Genomic DNA, 18,360 nt, shown 5'->3' on the forward strand with positions numbered 1-18,360 from the left:
ATATTTCTTTGTTTATTTCATACAAAAAAATGGCAAAAATTTCAAATCATGCTTTCATGTTTGGTCATGACATGTGCTTGGCTTTTTTGTTGCTGTGAATAGTTACTCTGGAGAATTTGGTAGCTGGGCAACAGTGGTTTGCCAGCTGTGAGGATTTTGTTGTTTTTTGGACAGAACTAAGCTGATTGTTGTGCTCCCAGCTCGCTAAGTTAATCAAACGGATAACTGACTGATCACTTTGTTGTTCAAAGTTTTATCAAACTGTCCATATGACTCGAGCTAATCAATGAATGATGTTTTTACTGGTTTTACAAGTTTTGACTATTGTTTCCATGTTCATTCTCAAATTGGTAAATTCAAAAGGTCTGCTTGTGAACATCAGACATAATGTTATCAAAAATATAATATTTCCAAAGGTTCAAAGCAAAAGATAGCTAAAGATGGCTAAAGATGGCTAAATACCTTGAAATCTCAGATTCAGCACTTTATAATGTTTTAGGGTATTTTAACCGTTTACAGCTGTTTCAATGCTTATAGGATGAGGCACTAAAAATAAACGCAATAAGAGGAGTCTGGGTAGGTTGTTGCAGATTGTGGAAAAAAGACATGAATGCCTTCAGGCTGACTGGAATGATCTGGAATTGTATTTCAGCCCGTACAAAACACAGCACAATAAATTAAGATGCTCCACGGGGAAAGGCCAATGAGGACAAACATTACTGAAAGAAAGCCACTGAAGGTTAGGGGTGATGTTTGCAAAAAATCCTTACACACAAGCCACAGTGTTAATAGGGTGATTGTCTAAGGACATGTAAAAGATCAATTAGAGGTGTTTGGGAATACAGATGTGTTACTTTATCTAAAGTTAAGTGGTTAAGTGAGACATAAAAAGAGAAGAACACCCATCCTATCAAACATGCTGTAGAGCTGCTTTACTGCCACTACTGGAAGCACAGAAAGTACCAAAGGAAGGAGGAAATTGAAGATTACCAAGGCATTTAGAGGAAAATGGGTTAACCAGTGTCAGAAAACTAGGTCTGAGGCAAAGATTTGGTGTCTTTCAGCAAGACAATGATCAAAAGAATACATCCAACAGCACAGAAGAATGGTTGACAAGGAAAATATGGATTGTCTTTGTCCTGACCCAATTCTCACTGAAAACCTTCAAAGAGAGCTCTGCAAAAAAGGATCATTGCAAAGTTAAAGGTGCTGAAATGCATACAGTGGTTGAAACTACTATCTGTTTCTGGTATGAGATGGCTTTGTTAATGAATGGAAAATTTTGCCATAAAGAATTAAGACCAAAAAATGGTCGTTTGCAATTGTTTCTGATGATGTTTTATCAAATTATGCAGTTACAAATCAGCGATGCCAATGAGTCTGACCGTATTCTCAATTTTAACACCCGGCGGATTATAAACTGTTTATCCAGTGCCGGAAATGAGTTGCCATTTCACTCGAGGCTCTAATATTATTTATCACACCTTGTTATGGCTATATTCCAACCGTATTATTGGAGCTCATTGGAAATGTAAGTGAAGTAATGGACAAAGAATTCACCTGTTGCACGACATTGTGACCTTTTTTTTTTTTTTACAAGTTAAACACGCAGATTCCTTTATGCTATTTTAATGTACAAACTGGTGAAGTGTGGGGGAAAAAAGGAGAACATCATTTTATTATAGGTGGGTAGTTTGGGAACGGTCACAGACTCTGTAATACAGGCCAGGCTAGAGAGGAGGCGACAGAGTGCACACTGGTATGTATGTGTGCGCGTGTGTGTGCGTGTGTTTCAGGGTGAGCGGGTGTGTGTGTGTGAGAGAGAGAGCTGTTTTGTGAGGACTAAACGAGAGAGAGGATCTCTGCCTCATTCAGCGTGTCTGTATCAGATGAGTGGGGGTCACCCAGGATTCCCTTGAAACTGTTCTCTAGGAAAAAAGAAAACAAAATGTGACAGCATCTCATTCCTATCTCGTTCACAGGACAGGATCAGCTGGCTGCTATTGCTTTGCAGAAGCCTAGTGTATCATCGATTTTGCTTTACGTTTGTCTTTTACGAAAATGCCGAAACGGGAAAAGAAAAGTGAGGCGGACTCGGTCAGGAATAGACTGTTTGAGTGAACGAGACGCGTTATAGGAATCACTAAAATCAATACCGAAATGATCTTTGAAACACCTTTTGTCTTCCGTTTTTTTTTACCATTTCAGCGATTGAATGCAGGAGCTATACAATAATCGCAAATCAATCCGTTTATCGATTTATTTGATTGGATTTTTAATTGAGCTTCATATTTGAGTGGACACTATCAATGGGCAAAAAAAAAATGCAGACACGGAGCCCTGCTCAACAGGCTACTACTAAGTAAAAGTTTTACATGTCGTTTTTATCATATTGCGTGAGCTGTTTGTTTCATGTACTGCTTACAGTGGGCTTCTACAGTCTATGCACTGAAACCAAAGGGAATTTACCGTCTGCGTCTTCATTCAACACGCCCAGTGCAAGATTTCACTCTCATTTTCATCATTATCGAAGGTATCAAAAACGTGACGGGTGGTGAACTTTCCCTTATTCACCTGCTTGATATTTTTCTCTAAAATATCGAGGACATTAGCCAAAAAGAAAAAGAAAAAGAAAGAAAGGGAAAACTCCGGAGAGCGAGGCTATATGAAGATCGCGACACAGTTGCTGCTTTTCCCTCGCAGAAATGCCAGTGCGTGCTGTGACCACCAGGTTCATGTACAAGGGACTTTGCACTATTCCAGATGTACTCTCCTACCGGACCCCTGTTAGCCTACCTGAGGACGAGGTGGAAGGTGAGCTTTGTTTGCTTGGTTTGTAGGTAAGATAGTTACAACCTGTTGTTGAAACGTTAACAGTTGTTCCACTTAAATGCATGCGAGGTTCAGCAGGAAAGCAGCACCCTGGAGAGCTCCTGTCGCCGTGCGCTTCTTTTCCTTTCCACACGTCTGACTGCACTAAACTGTCAGGGTTGTAAAAGGTTCAGAGAGGAGATATTCAGAGTTAAGATATCCCACATATTTCGATTGTTCTTATTGACAAGGTGGATGCCCTGAGAGGCAACAGATTTAATGGCTACTTGTATCCGATTTCCTCCTGTGATGGACAGGATTCACCTATAAATCTCATCTGTCAAATATAGTTGAACTACGTGCATCAATCAAAATTTCACAGGCATCCTCTTGTAGTTGCAACAAACGCTTTACTTGTCAATAGACACCTGTACCTGTGAGACTTTACAGCAACTGACCTGACTATAAGTCAGAGAAAAATGGCTCATGAATCAGGGAGATACTTGCTTAAAATTTGAACAAACAATGTCTTGTAATAAACGGCAAATTTCTAAGTCGTAGTTAACACCTACTAGTAAATGTGTGGTAGCTCAGTGGGATGGAAGATTGACTCATCTTGAGTTTTACATGGTCTCATCCTATCTTAGTTGTGCATAATTTTGTCAGGGACTAGAAACAGCCAGCAATGTCATACTTTTAAGACCACCTAATACTACCGCATTGGCAGGAACTGCATTTGTACCTCTGGTGCTTGGATGTTAAGAATTGAGGTTTGTTTCAGCAAATTGTCCTCACAATGAGAAAGCATAACAGGCAGTGATGGGAGCAAAGCCAGGAGGACTACAACAAAGAGATTTACCTGATAAGATTTGGTATCACAAAGCTTTTTCTGCGAATCCTCTTTCTGTAGCTTGGCCAGTAACACAAGTGGCTGCCTGCCCTTGCTTTGAGCCACTCATTTGACATTGAAAATCCACTATCAGCACTGATTACACAAATTTAATTAGATGGTTGACTATGAAAAAGCCAGATTTAGAACAACAGTAATATTTGCAAGACCATTGTGCATTGCAAGAGAAGCTGTGCCTTCAGTGATGATACAGCTTTACGGGTAATTGAGAATCATTATTCAAAGCATAATAAAAGGCAAAAAGGCAAAATTCACTGAGCACGTAATACACCACTACGTTTACATGACCTCCCGCCTCAGAGCAAACAGTTGTCTTCTTTTTATCACTTCACTGGCAGGTAAAGTGTGTTAAGGAGCACTTTGCTCATAGTTGATGAGGGAAGTAAGAGTGTTTCAATTGAACATCCTCCATTTAGAGATCCTCGGTCAGTATGAGGACGTGAATCTGCAAACTCCCACTTGCCCTTTACGCTACTCCTGTGCCACCTTAGCACACAATGCAGCAGCCCTGTCTAAATGAATGTTGTCAGTATGCAAACAGTGTTGCAGTCCAGTGATTCTTAATGAAACTGCCCTGTTTTTCATAAAGATCTGAAAATCAGCCTATAGATATTGTTTGATCGACAAAATCTTTGACTATTACAGGGTCCCCTATTGCTCAACTCATACTAGTAAACTATATAATATCATGTTTTACATGTCCTTAGACTGTTTTTCACCTAAATCCTCCTATTTACTGTGGCTTTGAAATGATTTCTTTCTTTAACTCAATCATTATAACATTTCTTCATCGACTCATCTTACACCAATTATATGAATTAAATCAGATTTTTCTAATGGTAAATGTGTACTGTATACAGAGACAATGAAGCTGTGCAATTAAATCAGCAGGAATTTCTTTAGGTGACATTGTTGCAGAGACATGCTGAAACACTTACTGACAAACACGGTACAAGGACAGAGGGACCTTGCATCCCGTGCAAAGAGATATGTTGCACAATGGACACTGTTTGAAACAAACTGCCTCAGATAAATACATTACATAGGTGAGTTTCAGCTTCAACTGGAAATTAACTTGTTGTGAATTTTGCTATGTAACAGTAAACCTTCATTAAGTTACACACTATGATTTTTGGAAAATATTATTCCTTTACAACTCCCACAAATCAGTGTCTACAAGCTGAAGCAATGTGACACCTTTAGGCATAGTTCTGTTGTTTCTAACATGAAAAAAGAGATGCAGTCCACAGCATTATCACCTTGCAGCAGTCCAAAGATGTAGCAATAGAAATAACAATAATGATATCAATAATACAATGATAATCTATTAAAATTGTATCTCTACTTTGCTTACTAATTGGAAGTAAGCTTCTCCACACACAAAACTGAATTCCCACTCTTTCAGATTGGAAAATGACAGTTTTGAATCTGTTAAATAGCTTAACCAGTTTTGGGGTGCAGGGCATATACAGGTAGTATTCAGAGAATGTCCACCTATTTCTTAGTCAGCATTGAGCACAATGACTTTTAAATTATCGTGTGCATCACAGTCAGAAAAGAGGTGCAGTCGTGGTGAAGGCACCACCCATCCTTTTCTACTTCTAACTGGTTACATTTTGCTTTCATTGGATTGGTTGGTTAGGTTTAGGCAAATCACAGGTAGAGTAAGGTGGGTCATGCCTTAATCAGTCTACCTGTGACTTATTTCCCCTATTTATTTTCCTCAAATAATGACACAGCAAATATTGTATCTGGAAATTCTTATGAGTTAGAATCATACAAACAATTAAGCCACCCATACAAAAAATGTCGACAGACTTTCAACGTGACACAAAAAATTAAGAACTATTCAACTTACATTCTGTGTATAATGATCCAAACTTCAAAATGGCAAAAAAAAAAACACATAGACTAAGTAACTATTTGCAAATACAACTGGTCTTTTTCCACATTTTGCAGAGTAGTCTTAAGTCCCTTTTCATAACAGATAGTGTCCTTTTTTTAACCAAAGGGGCATCTCTGAAAATAACAAAAGAAAAATTAAACAGGGCAGAGATTAAAAGAATAATGATTTCTCAAGGCACCACAGGCCTTAATGTTGAAGATAAATCCAGTGTCACAGTTCCCAGAGTCGCATTTTCTTAAATGGTGCCGAGATTTAGACTTATTTGAACTGACAAATATCAGTATTTTAATTGGAAAACAAATCTCACGAGTCAGTTTTCTCATATAACACTGAGACGTCCCTCAGTGACCTGATTTCTTATGATGTGTGTATATGCAGTTTAAGTAGCGATCATCAAAAAGTTTGAAGAAGAAAACAAAAAAGTTGGATGACAGGTGATAATTGGGATACATTACTTATTGAAACTAGGCTAATGGCACAGTTTTATTTATTGTCTCTTTTATGCTTAATTAGATTTGCATGATTATGATGAATAAATCATAGATGATAATTACGGTGTTATATGACAACATTACTTGTAATCTTCATAAGCTTGCCACCTGGGTTTTTTTGTTATATTCAAACTGACATTTTCTCAGTATGAAACATAACAAATGCATTAGGTACAGGGACAACAGTGAGGGTTACAAATTCCTGCAATACACTGGTTAGAGAGGACATGGTCTGTGCTAATATTAAGGGAGGCTGATGAAATTCTTACAGCTCTTAATGGATCTGCAATTTCCAGGTAATGTTTTTCGAGCAGATGGTTGCCGAGGTGGGCCGGGTCGGCAGTATAGGCTCCCTGCCCTTTTACTTTGCCCTTGTGCTCTTGTCATAAACCCTGATGTGTATATCAACCAATAGTACTTTAAAGGGGATTGTAGCTCTCTGTGCGAACATTTACATATTTGAGCTCTATGAATTTATCCCATAAAACCTGATCGTTTTAATTTGGAACGACACATTCTTTTAAAATCTTAAGCACTGTGTGTTTTGGCCCTCTTCCTGTATGTGCAACGACGAGGCTATTCATTAATCAGAGGTTATGAACCTCTTAAAACTCTCAGGCTGTTTATGTCACTAGAATAACAATTATCACTATATATGCATATGTATCATGTCTTTCTCGCTGATGTATTTCTCTCATGCAGCAGTATAAACTCTGTTTGGTGACAGAGAGCATCGTTTTGTGCCAAGTGTCTCCCCATTTAATGAGCACTATATTAGAAGCAAGGTCTAGAGCCAAGTTCTGTTTGTTACGTATGACCTGCTGGGATAACTGAATATACTTATGACACTTAGACTAACACACAGTGAAATTTCTCCTTTTTACTGAATGATTAGACTCTGAAGCGTTATACAACCTGTAAGATCACGTGGTGATATACAGTGCATTATACAACATGGGCTTTCAGGTGAGCCATCTCTAACAAATCCTTTGTGATTATTTACACTGTTAAATGTAATACAGAGGAATGTTCTGTACTTTATATGTTTGAACACAAAAGTTCATGTCAGAAGCTGAACTGTGAATTGAATATCTCACTTTATGCAAGCCCCTTCTTTATCAAATGTCACTTGATTAAAAAGAATCTTATTACAGTATTAAAATCACTTAAACACAGGCCATAATGTGCATGAAATGGGCAAACACTGTAACCACACATGTGGTGACATAGATAAGACCCTCGTTTAATGGCTGAGCAGTCATGACTTCCTGGCATTTATACTATTAGAGGTCTCAGTGAGCTTGTATCACTCCTTGGTGCATTGCTGATAGAGGACATGAACAATATTTATAGTTCACAGCCAGCAGGAGAATCCCCCTGACATAACGCACTGTAGTGGAGTGTAGACCATCTTCCACTTTGTATGCAAAGCTGTTCTTTTCTGCTTGCAAAAGCAGTGCAGCAAAATTAGAAGTAAACAGAAATACTGTATGTGAGTGTTATTGTGTGCACAAGAAAATGTGCATGTGGCTCCTCTCATTCCCGTCCAGCTGGCTTCATTTGTGGTAAATTTGTTTTTCACATCAGTATGTGTAAATCAGTTCAGCCGACAATAACAAGCTTCCAAAACAGAGGACATCAAATTCAGTGCAACATCTTTGCTCTGACTTTTCTAAAGTTGCTTTTTCTGTAGTCAACGACACATGTGAGATCATTACTGCAGAGATATTCATTTTCCCTCAACAACAGCTGAATTTAATTTTCATCTTCATAATTAGTTGGAAACACACCTATAAAGCAAACGTCACCTCAAGTAAAACTTGACTGGCTGTAGAACAAAAAAAAACAAGTTCAATCAGTGTTACCCTGCATTGTTCCTGAGATGGGAGAACAGCTTCAGCTCAAGTTGTCCATCAACTTATAGCTACACCGAGTACATTTAAGTGTTCATATCACAACGGCGGCGTAGCAATCTCACCTGAGGAGATGTCATATTCTCAACAGAGCAGCGTGTGTATTATTTATGTCTATTTCAAACTCTACCCCGCTGATATCTTATCATTAAAATCCTGAGAAGCCTGTTGAAGGATGTCAGCTCTCCAAAACAGCTAAACATAGCAAAACGGCACATAGGAGAGAAAAACTGAACACCAACTAAAAAAATCAAATGTACTGCCTGTCTCGCCATCTAAAAAAAGAGAAAAAGTCCACTGAATAATCTCCCTAAAGGAACATGTGACATACATGTGAATTGTAAACATGATTTCAACTCTGCCAGCGAAGCGCAGCAGGTATTGATTTTAAATACTTTCTGACAGCAGCAGGTGTTGTTATTAGCTGCAGGGCTTGTGGCACATCCTCTTCCTACCCTCTGACTGTATCTATGTTGCTTGCATAAACAAATACACAATAAGTCTGTAGACACAAAAGATTTAGATGTGAAGTGAAACTCAGTTATGATAAAGATATTTATGATCTTAACATAACGGGCGTGCTTTGTTGTGGGACCATCAGTGATAGCATATCATGCCTCATCTCATAATTGATCATTCGATCGATAATTTGTTTGGCAAATTTACACAAGGATGGTAAACCTGTAAAAAATAGATGTAAACTCAGTGGATTTTTAACACCTCCTTTTTGCAGTAATAGCGCAGTTTTTTTAAGGTGTGTTTAAAGAAAGTATTAAATAATTTATTCAATCTGTCTTTGTCAGAATGTTGGATAATAGCACCAAGTCTGTAGTTTACAAGTTGATTTGTCATTTAATTACAAATTCAAAACATACCAATTGGATTACTCCTTATATCATTTATTATCTATATTTTTGGCCTGCTGTAGGGGCACAAATAGAGTTTTCTCAGTTATACTCAATATTCAGCATGATTCATATGTTTTTTTTCTCTTTCTTTTAAAAAAAGGAGGATGTCACTGGTGTCATCAGGCTGTTACTGATGACGTGGTAAGAGTCTGATTCACCTCCAGCTGAATTTCCTGAATTTCTTATAACGAATCTTCAGAAGGCAGCCCTTTCATAAGAAAACAATTTGTTTCATTTTTGGAACAAAGTCAAATGTGTATATTTGTTGCTTTTAAGTCAGGCATATCAATTAAGACATATAACTTTATCTCTGTCTTATCATCTTTGGAAATGAAATCTGGTGATTCCAGGATAAGGTACCTATTTAAAGGCTTTTTCAATAAAAAAAAAAAAAGACAGATGGAATGCTTTAATTTACATTCCTTTCGTCTAAGGAACTGGCTACTTCATAGCCTGACACCAAGGAACCTGTTTAATCCAAACAGGGTACATTCAGCAGGAAGACATGAGTCTTCTTCTCCAATAAAATGATATTCCTGTGATGAATGTGACCGGACAAATAAAAACAATAGATTCGGTTTAGATTCACATAAACTGGATTTGGTCCTTGAAATCATTCCGAATTTGATATATGAAGTTTAATTTTGTGGTGTCTGAAGAGCGGAGGCTTCTACATGCAGTAACTTTTAATGCTGAATACTGCCTGCTTTCATTCTCCTCTGTTTGGTTCCTGTGGAGCAAAGAGACTCCTTCATCTACCTCCTGCTGTATTAAATCTATTATCGTATTGCTCAGTGTCATGATCGTTAATGAAGGTTAGGAGGGTTTTTTTTCCAGTGAACTGGACAATCCCAGTATGGGAAAGTCGTCTATTGTTTTGTCTGCTGTTTGATGTTGGATATGAGTGGACTTTTTATTGTTGATTGATGTAACGTTTTCTTTTCGAGGACCGGTCTGAAAATGAAGTTTCCCATCTGGGACGGGAAAATAACTGAACTGAACTGAAAATAGGATGCTCTCTGTGGCAGCAGATGCCTCTCTTCAAGGATAATGCTGTTTGTTTGTTTTGGAGTCACTTCTAGCTTTGCCTGAATGTGCCACATTTGACCTCTCTTAGCTTCTTTCTTTTGGGATAGCTTTGTTGTAAAACTAGCCTGCTTGTCTGCAGCTAAGGATTGATGGGCTCACTCTGCTCAAAGCACTTAAATGTGATACTCGGTCGAAAAAGAGCGCTGGAGTGGATAATGGAGGGGTGGCTGGCTAAAATGTGATAACTTTTTCACAGAAAAAAGGTTCACCAAGAACAACCAGCAGCTATTATCATCATAAGTAATACAACGCATTGAACTGCATTTTGTGAAATAAAACGATGAAACGATGATGAAACTACATCATATTAACACAACAGTGTCACCTTTGTCCATAGGACATGTTATCCTCTCCATCCAGCTCAGAACTCAGGATTGTTGATTTCCCCCATTTAGGCAAAGGAGCTTTGGTAGCTTTTCTGCCCCTGTTAGTAACACAGGCACATTGTCTGTAGACAGCAGTGTGCACCTTCCCATAAGCCTTAGACATGGACCATTTAGATGGATGCTTTTAGCTGCACCAACATCCAGCATGTATTAGTCTGTCAGATAGTCAGAAAGGTCAGTATTCATTGGTCATTATGTTTTCATTTAGTTGACAAAAAGGTCAGAGTGTTCTAGGATGGCAAAAAGTACTTTTCTCTGTTTGAGACACTTTTACTGAAGCCTTCACAAATTATATAAAGTACATCTCTTACGTCCTTACAGGTGAAGTTTAGAATCAAGCCATGTAACCAAATGTAACCAAAAAAAAGGCAGATAGAATAAAGATTGTAAAGTTTGTTAGTTTCTCTTCATTATGATCAATATGAGCAGTTTATAGTCTTTTGAAGAAGAATGTATTTTGTATAAGATGCACATACTTTAATGACAATAGCCAACCCTTTGCTCTATGGCCAATTTGCCACAGTGCTTTAGTCACAGACAATATTTACATTCAATTGTAATAAAAACAGTAAGTTAGTTTAATTATTATTGCTAATTGGCTTAGTCATGTTTAGCTGAAATCATATTTTTCTTATCTGCCAGTGCAGTAGTAGAAGTAAAACGTTTAGTCATCTAGACCTTTATTTCTTGATGTACGAGAGCACACGCTGATGCAATTTTTCTTATTAAAATTCAGTGATTACATGCAGTACAATTGACCTGGCCTTGGCTTTAAAGCACTTGCACACTCACAGTAATAAAAGGTTACCTAGATTTTCTGATCAAGGACAGTCAAAGCTGAGTGTTTTGAATGTTTTTAGCACATTGAAAAAAATCAATTTTTTACCAGTTTGCTAATCCTTCATGTTAAATTCTTTTGTGTGTACTTATATGTGTATCTCCATGGCAATGCGTTAGTTTTATGAAATACATTTAATTATATTGTTCCAGTGTCTGCCACAACATTCTACAAAAAATAACTTGGAAATATGGGCCAAGATGATGTTTTCTGTGAAACTTAGATGTCAGCAAGATAACATAGTGAAATATTTCAGTATGTTGAAAGTCACATTGATCTTACATTTAATCTTTTTCAAGAGTGTAAAACCAAATAGATTCTCATTTTTCAGCATTGCAAACACAAGCTTGTGTCTTTTTTAAATGCTTCAGTGGCTTCTTTGTAGATTGTTCTTCCTCACAAGAAAAGCTATCAGTAGTCCAGCCCCCACTCAGCTGTCTCAGTGAATTCATTATTTCTTACTGGCACCAGAGGTTGCGACACTGAATCGAGGATGGTGCCGGGGGAAGATAACGAATCTCAAGTAACACCGCTTGCTGTAATTTAGACAAATATGTTGTGTCTCATGTGTCAGGGTATGGTAAAAACCGTGTCACCTGACCAGAAGGACCTCAATTTACTCTCCCCTTGTAATTTTTTTTAACTGTATGATTATAGACTACCACAATCTTCAATATATCACTTATAACCTGCATGTACACAAGATAAATAGCCAGTATTTGTCCACTTGTGAGCTTGCATGAAAACTGTGTCGCATACCTGGATGCAAATTAGTGTGCTCGAACAGAAGCACCTTTTATAACCAAACTGAGGTATGCTTTAGTAGCAATAGTCAAGTAAAACAATATAACCGATAAGATATATGTGTGAATATTTGAATTTATGTTGATGTGTGATAACATATAATGACTGAGCTTACATTGCTTTCAGATTGGTCAAGGGGATTACTTTATTCTGTCAATTCCTGCAGTCATGTATCTGTTCATTGCTAGCATATCAACTCACTGATTATTTATTTTCTATATACTGATATATAGGTGATGTCATTTAATTTTTGTCTTGTTTCTTATGACGACCACTCGGCACTCTTTGAATCTTCTTGTATGTTTGAGATTTTACATAAAAAAGAACTTGATGTTCCTGCTTTTGATGCACAACTGCCCTTATTTAACACTTCAAACAGAATACTGTGACGCAGAATGAAGATAGGAGCTCAGTGGTAACCTCTGTGGATTATTTACCAAAATTTGCACTTAATTGGACACACCACTCACTGATGTCTCTTACAACCAATTGTGCTATGGCCATAATAAGAAGTACCGACTCCGAAGGTGCATCTTGTCATAAATATTAACAAAGGAACAAAGGATCACAGCTAGACACCTAATATCTTTAATAAGCAATACAGCCACCTATGAGCACGCAACTGATTGATTTGTAAAGTAAAAAGAATAAGATAAGACTACAACTTGAATCAGAAGAGAGTAGTTTATATAGAGATACTGAAAAACTTGTGCCTCAGAAAAGGAGTTTGTTCTAGTTGCAAAGCCTATCTACAAACAAAGCTGTAAAATCACTTGCAATTTCGTAACAATATGGAATTGTCTTGTAAACCCATGAGGGTTGGTTACTTTGTGTGCATGAAACAAAAAGAAAAGAAAATCTATCAAAATAATCTATCGCTTCAACTCAGGAAAATGCCACTTTATTGGCACAGATGTGCAATTTGTACTGAGTGCGTACCTACACAAAAAACTCTAACTATCAATAGTTATGAAACATTAAACTCCAATCTGTAAAATTGAGTCCATGATGATCAAACTTGCAACTACAATCTGTTGTGCTGAAATGATCAACCTGCTCTGCTGCTCAGAACAAAAGTGATCCACTGTTCTTCAAACATTAATCTTATTTCAGCATTAAATTACATGATGATTGAACTTTATGGTTTAAATTCAGATTCTATCGTTCTATCGTATTTTGCAAAGCTGTGGTTTTCCACATTTTCTTTATTATCAACAAATTTATTAACTAAAATAGGATTTTTCTTTATCTCTGATCTCTGTCACCATCAAAACCTTTTTTTTCTCGCATTAAAGCCGTAAAATTTCTTGCAGTCGTATGTAACTGAAGCCGAAGCGTAGAGTACATTTGTTGGGTGCCATTTGTACTGGGGAGCATTTACAGGAGCATCATGGTGTAAGTGGGATTTACTCAAAATAAACCACCATGTTACCTTGTAATGAAAGACTATGGCACATGAAAAACAAGCTACGAAGTGCACTCTTACTACTCTTACTAACTTAACTAACATTTTAGATTCAGATTCTATGCCTTTTATTTCTCAGAACATAACCATTTAAGGAGAGAGAGATTATAAATTTTAAGCTATGACCAAGAGTAATTGCTTGAAATTCTCTACAAACATTTCCATAAGCTGCTTTAAGCCTATTCATATAAATTGTCTGTACTCTCAAATTTCACATCAACATGTTTGACTGAGTCGGTCTTCTAACAGTATAAGTGTATAAAGTATAAGTGATAACGCGATGTGCTTGTTCCGTGCGTCTTTCCTCTCCACAGAGATTCGCGAGGCTTTCAAAGTATTTGACAGAGATGGGAACGGCTTTATCTCGAAGCAGGAGTTAGGGATGGCCATGCGTTCACTAGGCTACATGCCCAATGAGGTGGAGCTGGAGGTCATTATCCAAAGACTTGACATGGATGGTATGTCTCACCCGCTCAGCTTCATAAATTCCAGTTCATGAGCTGTAAATAATGTTTGTATTTCTGTCTGTTTCATCAGGTGATGGCCAGGTTGGCTTTGAAGAATTTGTCACATTGCTTGGTCCTAAACTCTCTGCTGCTGGAATGCCTGATAAGTTCCACGGAGCAGACTTTGATTCTGTGTTTTGGAAGGTAGATATCACGATTAGTCAGGTGAACAACAGTGATTCCATGTAATTAATTAGACAACATCCTCATTTTCAAATAGCTTAATCAAACTAAACCTCTACAGTCATTACTTTGTACTTCACATTTTGTTTACACAGTACAGTCTTTATTCCTTGCCTTACCTCTGTCATCAAAATAATGACTCTAATGTCTTATTTCACTCATAAAGATTATCTTGTTTCTTTATTTTATTTAAGAATGGGCAAAGCACATCAATTACCATTTAGCATACAGCCATAGACCTATAATTTGATTGTGACAGAGTGAGTCACCTGTGGATGGTTGATGATGGCAAATCAAAATAAACCAGAAAACACTGAAGCTTAGTAAAACAATGGCATATTGACTACCCGAGATCTGACAGCATGTTTGTTTATTCAGTGACTGTTCTATAGTTTTGGAGAAAGAGAATAATATGTGATGTTCCTTGGCTCTGTTGATTATGTTTCTGTTTGTGTTGCTGACAACTAAAAGGCTTTATGTCTGCTCCTCTCATCTTTGTTGACCTGCTGCACACGTGCATCATTTGGGGGTGCTGAGGCCAAAGGTTTATCCTCTGCTAATTGGACCTTTCTCAATGTTTTCTGTGTTTCCAGTGCGACATGCAGAAACTGACCGTGGATGAGCTTAAGAGACTGCTGTATGACACTTTCCGTGATCACCTCACGATGAAAGACATTGAGAACATCATCATGACTGAGGAGAACCACCTGAACAGCCCAGAGTCTCATGTGGACATTGACAGTATGTTTCAAAGATTTTGCAAAAGATTCTTATCTATTCATGACAGTATGTTAAGAGTTCTCAAAGATTTTTATCCATTCAGATGTGTTTAAGCGTGTTTAAGTGAGGTAATGTTTTAATCTTTTCTACATCTCTCCACAGCAAGCCCAACGCAGCAGGAAAAGCACACATGTGTGCGTAAAAGCCTGATTTGTGCCTTCGCTATTGCATTCATCATCAGCGTCATGCTCATTGCAGCAAATCAAATGCTTCGCAGAGGGATGAAGTAAATAACTGTTGCCAGCGGGAGACAAAGGGATCTAAAGACAGACTGTAAAAAAACATACAAATTTGAACCAAAACGCATTTTCATTTCTGGGTTTTATTCACAACTGACACCCATGAGGATGCATCAGAGTTGCTCTCTGCGGTTTAATGGACAAAATGATGTCATAGGCTCTTTGTGTGTGACCACGCATCATGACATACATGGTCAAAAAGAGAATGAAAGAAATGGCATGTCAAGGGCTGATTAATATCAGAAACAGGTTTTCTTAAGGCACGAGACCAGAAAGCTAATTGTAGCTCTAATATTTCAGCATTTCAGTGTTCAGCACATACTGTGAGAATAGCTGTGCTGCTTGAAAACATTCTGTGTAGTTGTCGAGAAGCTCGACATTCGGAATGCACCAAATAATCAAGCACCAATGATAGTAATAAAGCAATACAAAAGTGGGCTGCATAGTGTGCATTTCAAATCAGCTTAAAACGTTATGGAGCGCTGCATGTTGTGTCTCATGCGTGTCCTTTCACATTGTGTCAAAAGTTTCACGGAAGCATAGTTTGCGTAAAGTTTGACAGAATTTGCTAAGCTTCAGCTTTGGTCTAAATTTCAACTATACAGTTCTCGGCATTCAAGGCACACAATTGAATGATTCATGGCTCTAAGAATAAAATTGTTGCGTCTGTTGGTCAGTTGGTTGTTATTTGGGCTACCACTTTGGTCCAGGCTTAAATATCTCAACAAATTGTGCATGTTTTGCTTTTATGTTTTGGACATACACTCTTAGAAATTGGTGATGCCATAATTCTACCTTTAAGTTTACACAAATTATCAGGCCATCACTATAGCTGTCGACTGGCTGTAAAGTCACATCCAGCCAGCTCAAAGAGGATGCTCGTCAGGTGCACTGATTCGTTGCTTACATGAGATGCAACTCACAAACAGAAAAATGTTCATTTCATAATTTGTGGCATTATGTTATTCTCCAAAAGAGTTCCTGGTACAACTCTTTGTACTTCCGAGGCACTTGGAGCAGGAGAAGCTTGAGAAAAGTCAGAAGTCCAGTAGCACTTATAGTGTTTATAGAACTTAATTATTTGATTGATGCATGAAGGCTTATGGCCTTCATCTGAACCATCATAAAACATCCAGAAACCAGCATTGAAATGGGACAAGTACGAAATGGAAAATATACAAACCAACCACATTCAATCACAATTGAAATTCAGAGGACTTTAGGAGTTATCTATGTTATATCAAATGGGTGCAGCGGTTATCCTTATTTGAACCTCGGAAAACAATTGGTTTGAAACCATCTAACCATCTCACCCACCCCTCTAAGTGTCCATTTGTCAATACATCTATGTGGATGCTTGGTTGGTTTGTAATTATTCTGTTTCATACTTGTCCTTTTTAATTGCTGGTTGTAGGATGTTTCATAATGACCCTGATGAATGCTGCAAGTCAAACATGCAGGTCAAACAATAAAGTCATATTATTCTTCAACAGATGTAATACAGGAGGCTGTGATCCTGAACCACATGCAATGTGCTTCTGTCAACCGATCAGCAAAAAAAAATAAAAATCCACAATCCTTTTCTAAAGATGTCACGGTTTACTCAGAATTGATTACAATAGTTTAAAGCTTAGAATTAGTCTTCTTGGCTTAGCAGCTTGAAATTGCTTTCTAAACCAAACAGGTATTTTGTCAGCTGAAATGTACAGCTGAAACAAATGTATTTTTACGAAAAACTGAACAAGCAGTGAGCTCTAAATTACAAAGGGAAATCCTAAAATCCCTCTAAGAAACATAAGACAAGAGCATATGCATGGGTATTTATGCAAAAAGCCCAGATTCTGAACAGATAAACATATTTTTTATTCACAGTCTGCCTGCAATACATGCAAAATGTTGCTGCATATTTCCAATCTGTGCATCTATAATACATAAAAATGAGTCAAAAAGAGTGTCTGTAAAAGACAGTTTCAGAGCAGAATGACCCGAGCTACCAGCTATGAACAAATATAGTAGTGTTTAGACAAAACTACGTATTACCTGTTATATTTATAGCAAATGAGTTAGAAGTCGTTCACGCAGCACACCTGCATGTACATAAAAAAAAAATAATTGTGTGTTTTTGTGGGTGAGATCAGTTTTTTTAAGTAATTATGCAATTTGTTAAGTGATCATTGCAAAAAAAAACAGATCTTAGTATTTGACATTTTCATTTGAATGTCAGTCTTTTGTGGATGTGCAGACAATATCAAAATACAAAGTGATTTGCAATATGCTGTGAACAATAATTTAACATATCATGAAAAATGTTGTTTTTGGTTTTTACATGGACCACCAAAAAAATGTTTAAAGTATAACATGGTTATATTTTCTTACTCGGATAAGAGAAACATTAAATCGATATTATTTTATTATGAATATAAGCATAATGTTTTGTAAAAACAAACAAAAAAAGCAGAAAAAAAATGTGTGTAATTTCTGGACATTCAGCTACAAGCTTCATGTGTATTAATGCACTTTTATGAACTTCTCGGATTGGTTTGGTGGTTTTTAAGAACACTGTCTCGAACAAATATATCTCGAATCTGACGAATTTTACAAAATGCTTTGTATTTTTTTTTCTTAACCTAAAGTTTGTCAAAGCTCTATCATAAGTGGGAAAGAAAGAAACTACAAGAATCACTCTGGCAATAAAACTGATATTTTGCCTCATCGAGCAATTTTATGTAAAAAAAACGGTTTATATGAACACACACAGCTACAACATTAAACTCCTGACGAGTTACACTGTTTATCTGATTGTAATGCTTTGTTTTGCTGGGAAAAGCTGCATCCTCACACTCACTGGGATGTTACTTGCCTAAACATTTTTGCAGACCAGTAACGAGCCCCATATGGCACCAGCACTCCCCTTCAGCAGCCTTCCCCAACAACACAGCTCGGTTAGCCAATGCATGAACTGCTTAGGTGGGGCTCAAAAACACACATTAAAGATTCTGAGGTGTTCATTGGGCCCCCAAACTCCCCAGCTACCGATCTGATGGCATTTGTGGGAACCAAGCCCAAACCACAGTCCCCACCCCGCAACCCACAAGGCCCAAAGGATCTCTTGCTAACTTGCCCATTCCATA

General features: G+C 37.5%; 1 protein-coding gene across 1 annotated transcript; it reads left to right on the plus strand.

Moving 5' to 3' along the window:
* The first annotated feature begins 2,214 nt into the window (after nt 1-2,214).
* Nucleotides 2,215-18,285, plus strand: cabp7b (calcium binding protein 7b). Its single transcript, XM_072371893.1, has 5 exons — nt 2,215-2,814; nt 13,836-13,979; nt 14,059-14,171; nt 14,804-14,951; nt 15,093-18,285. Exons 1-5 carry the CDS (start codon nt 2,706-2,708, stop codon nt 15,218-15,220), a joined length of 642 nt encoding a protein of 213 aa, XP_072227994.1. The 5' UTR covers nt 2,215-2,705; the 3' UTR covers nt 15,221-18,285.
* Nucleotides 18,286-18,360: the final 75 nt, after the last annotated feature.

Source organism: Leuresthes tenuis, unplaced genomic scaffold (assembly GCF_036924035.1).
Source record: "Leuresthes tenuis unplaced genomic scaffold, fLeuTen1.0.hap1 SCAF_19, whole genome shotgun sequence".
In the NCBI taxonomy this organism is placed as follows: domain Eukaryota; kingdom Metazoa; phylum Chordata; class Actinopteri; order Atheriniformes; family Atherinopsidae; genus Leuresthes; species Leuresthes tenuis.

Excerpts from the sequence above, each read along its gene's own strand:
- cabp7b (XM_072371893.1), top strand. The coding sequence starts at position 2,706 with ATGCCAGTGCGTGCTGTGACCACCAGGTTCATGTACAAGGGACTTTGC. Across the intron at positions 13,980-14,058 it reads CCAAAGACTTGACATGGATG|GTGATGGCCAGGTTGGCTTT; the intron begins GTATGTCTCACC and ends CTGTTTCATCAG. Across the intron at positions 14,172-14,803 it reads TTGATTCTGTGTTTTGGAAG|TGCGACATGCAGAAACTGAC; the intron begins GTAGATATCACG and ends CTGTGTTTCCAG.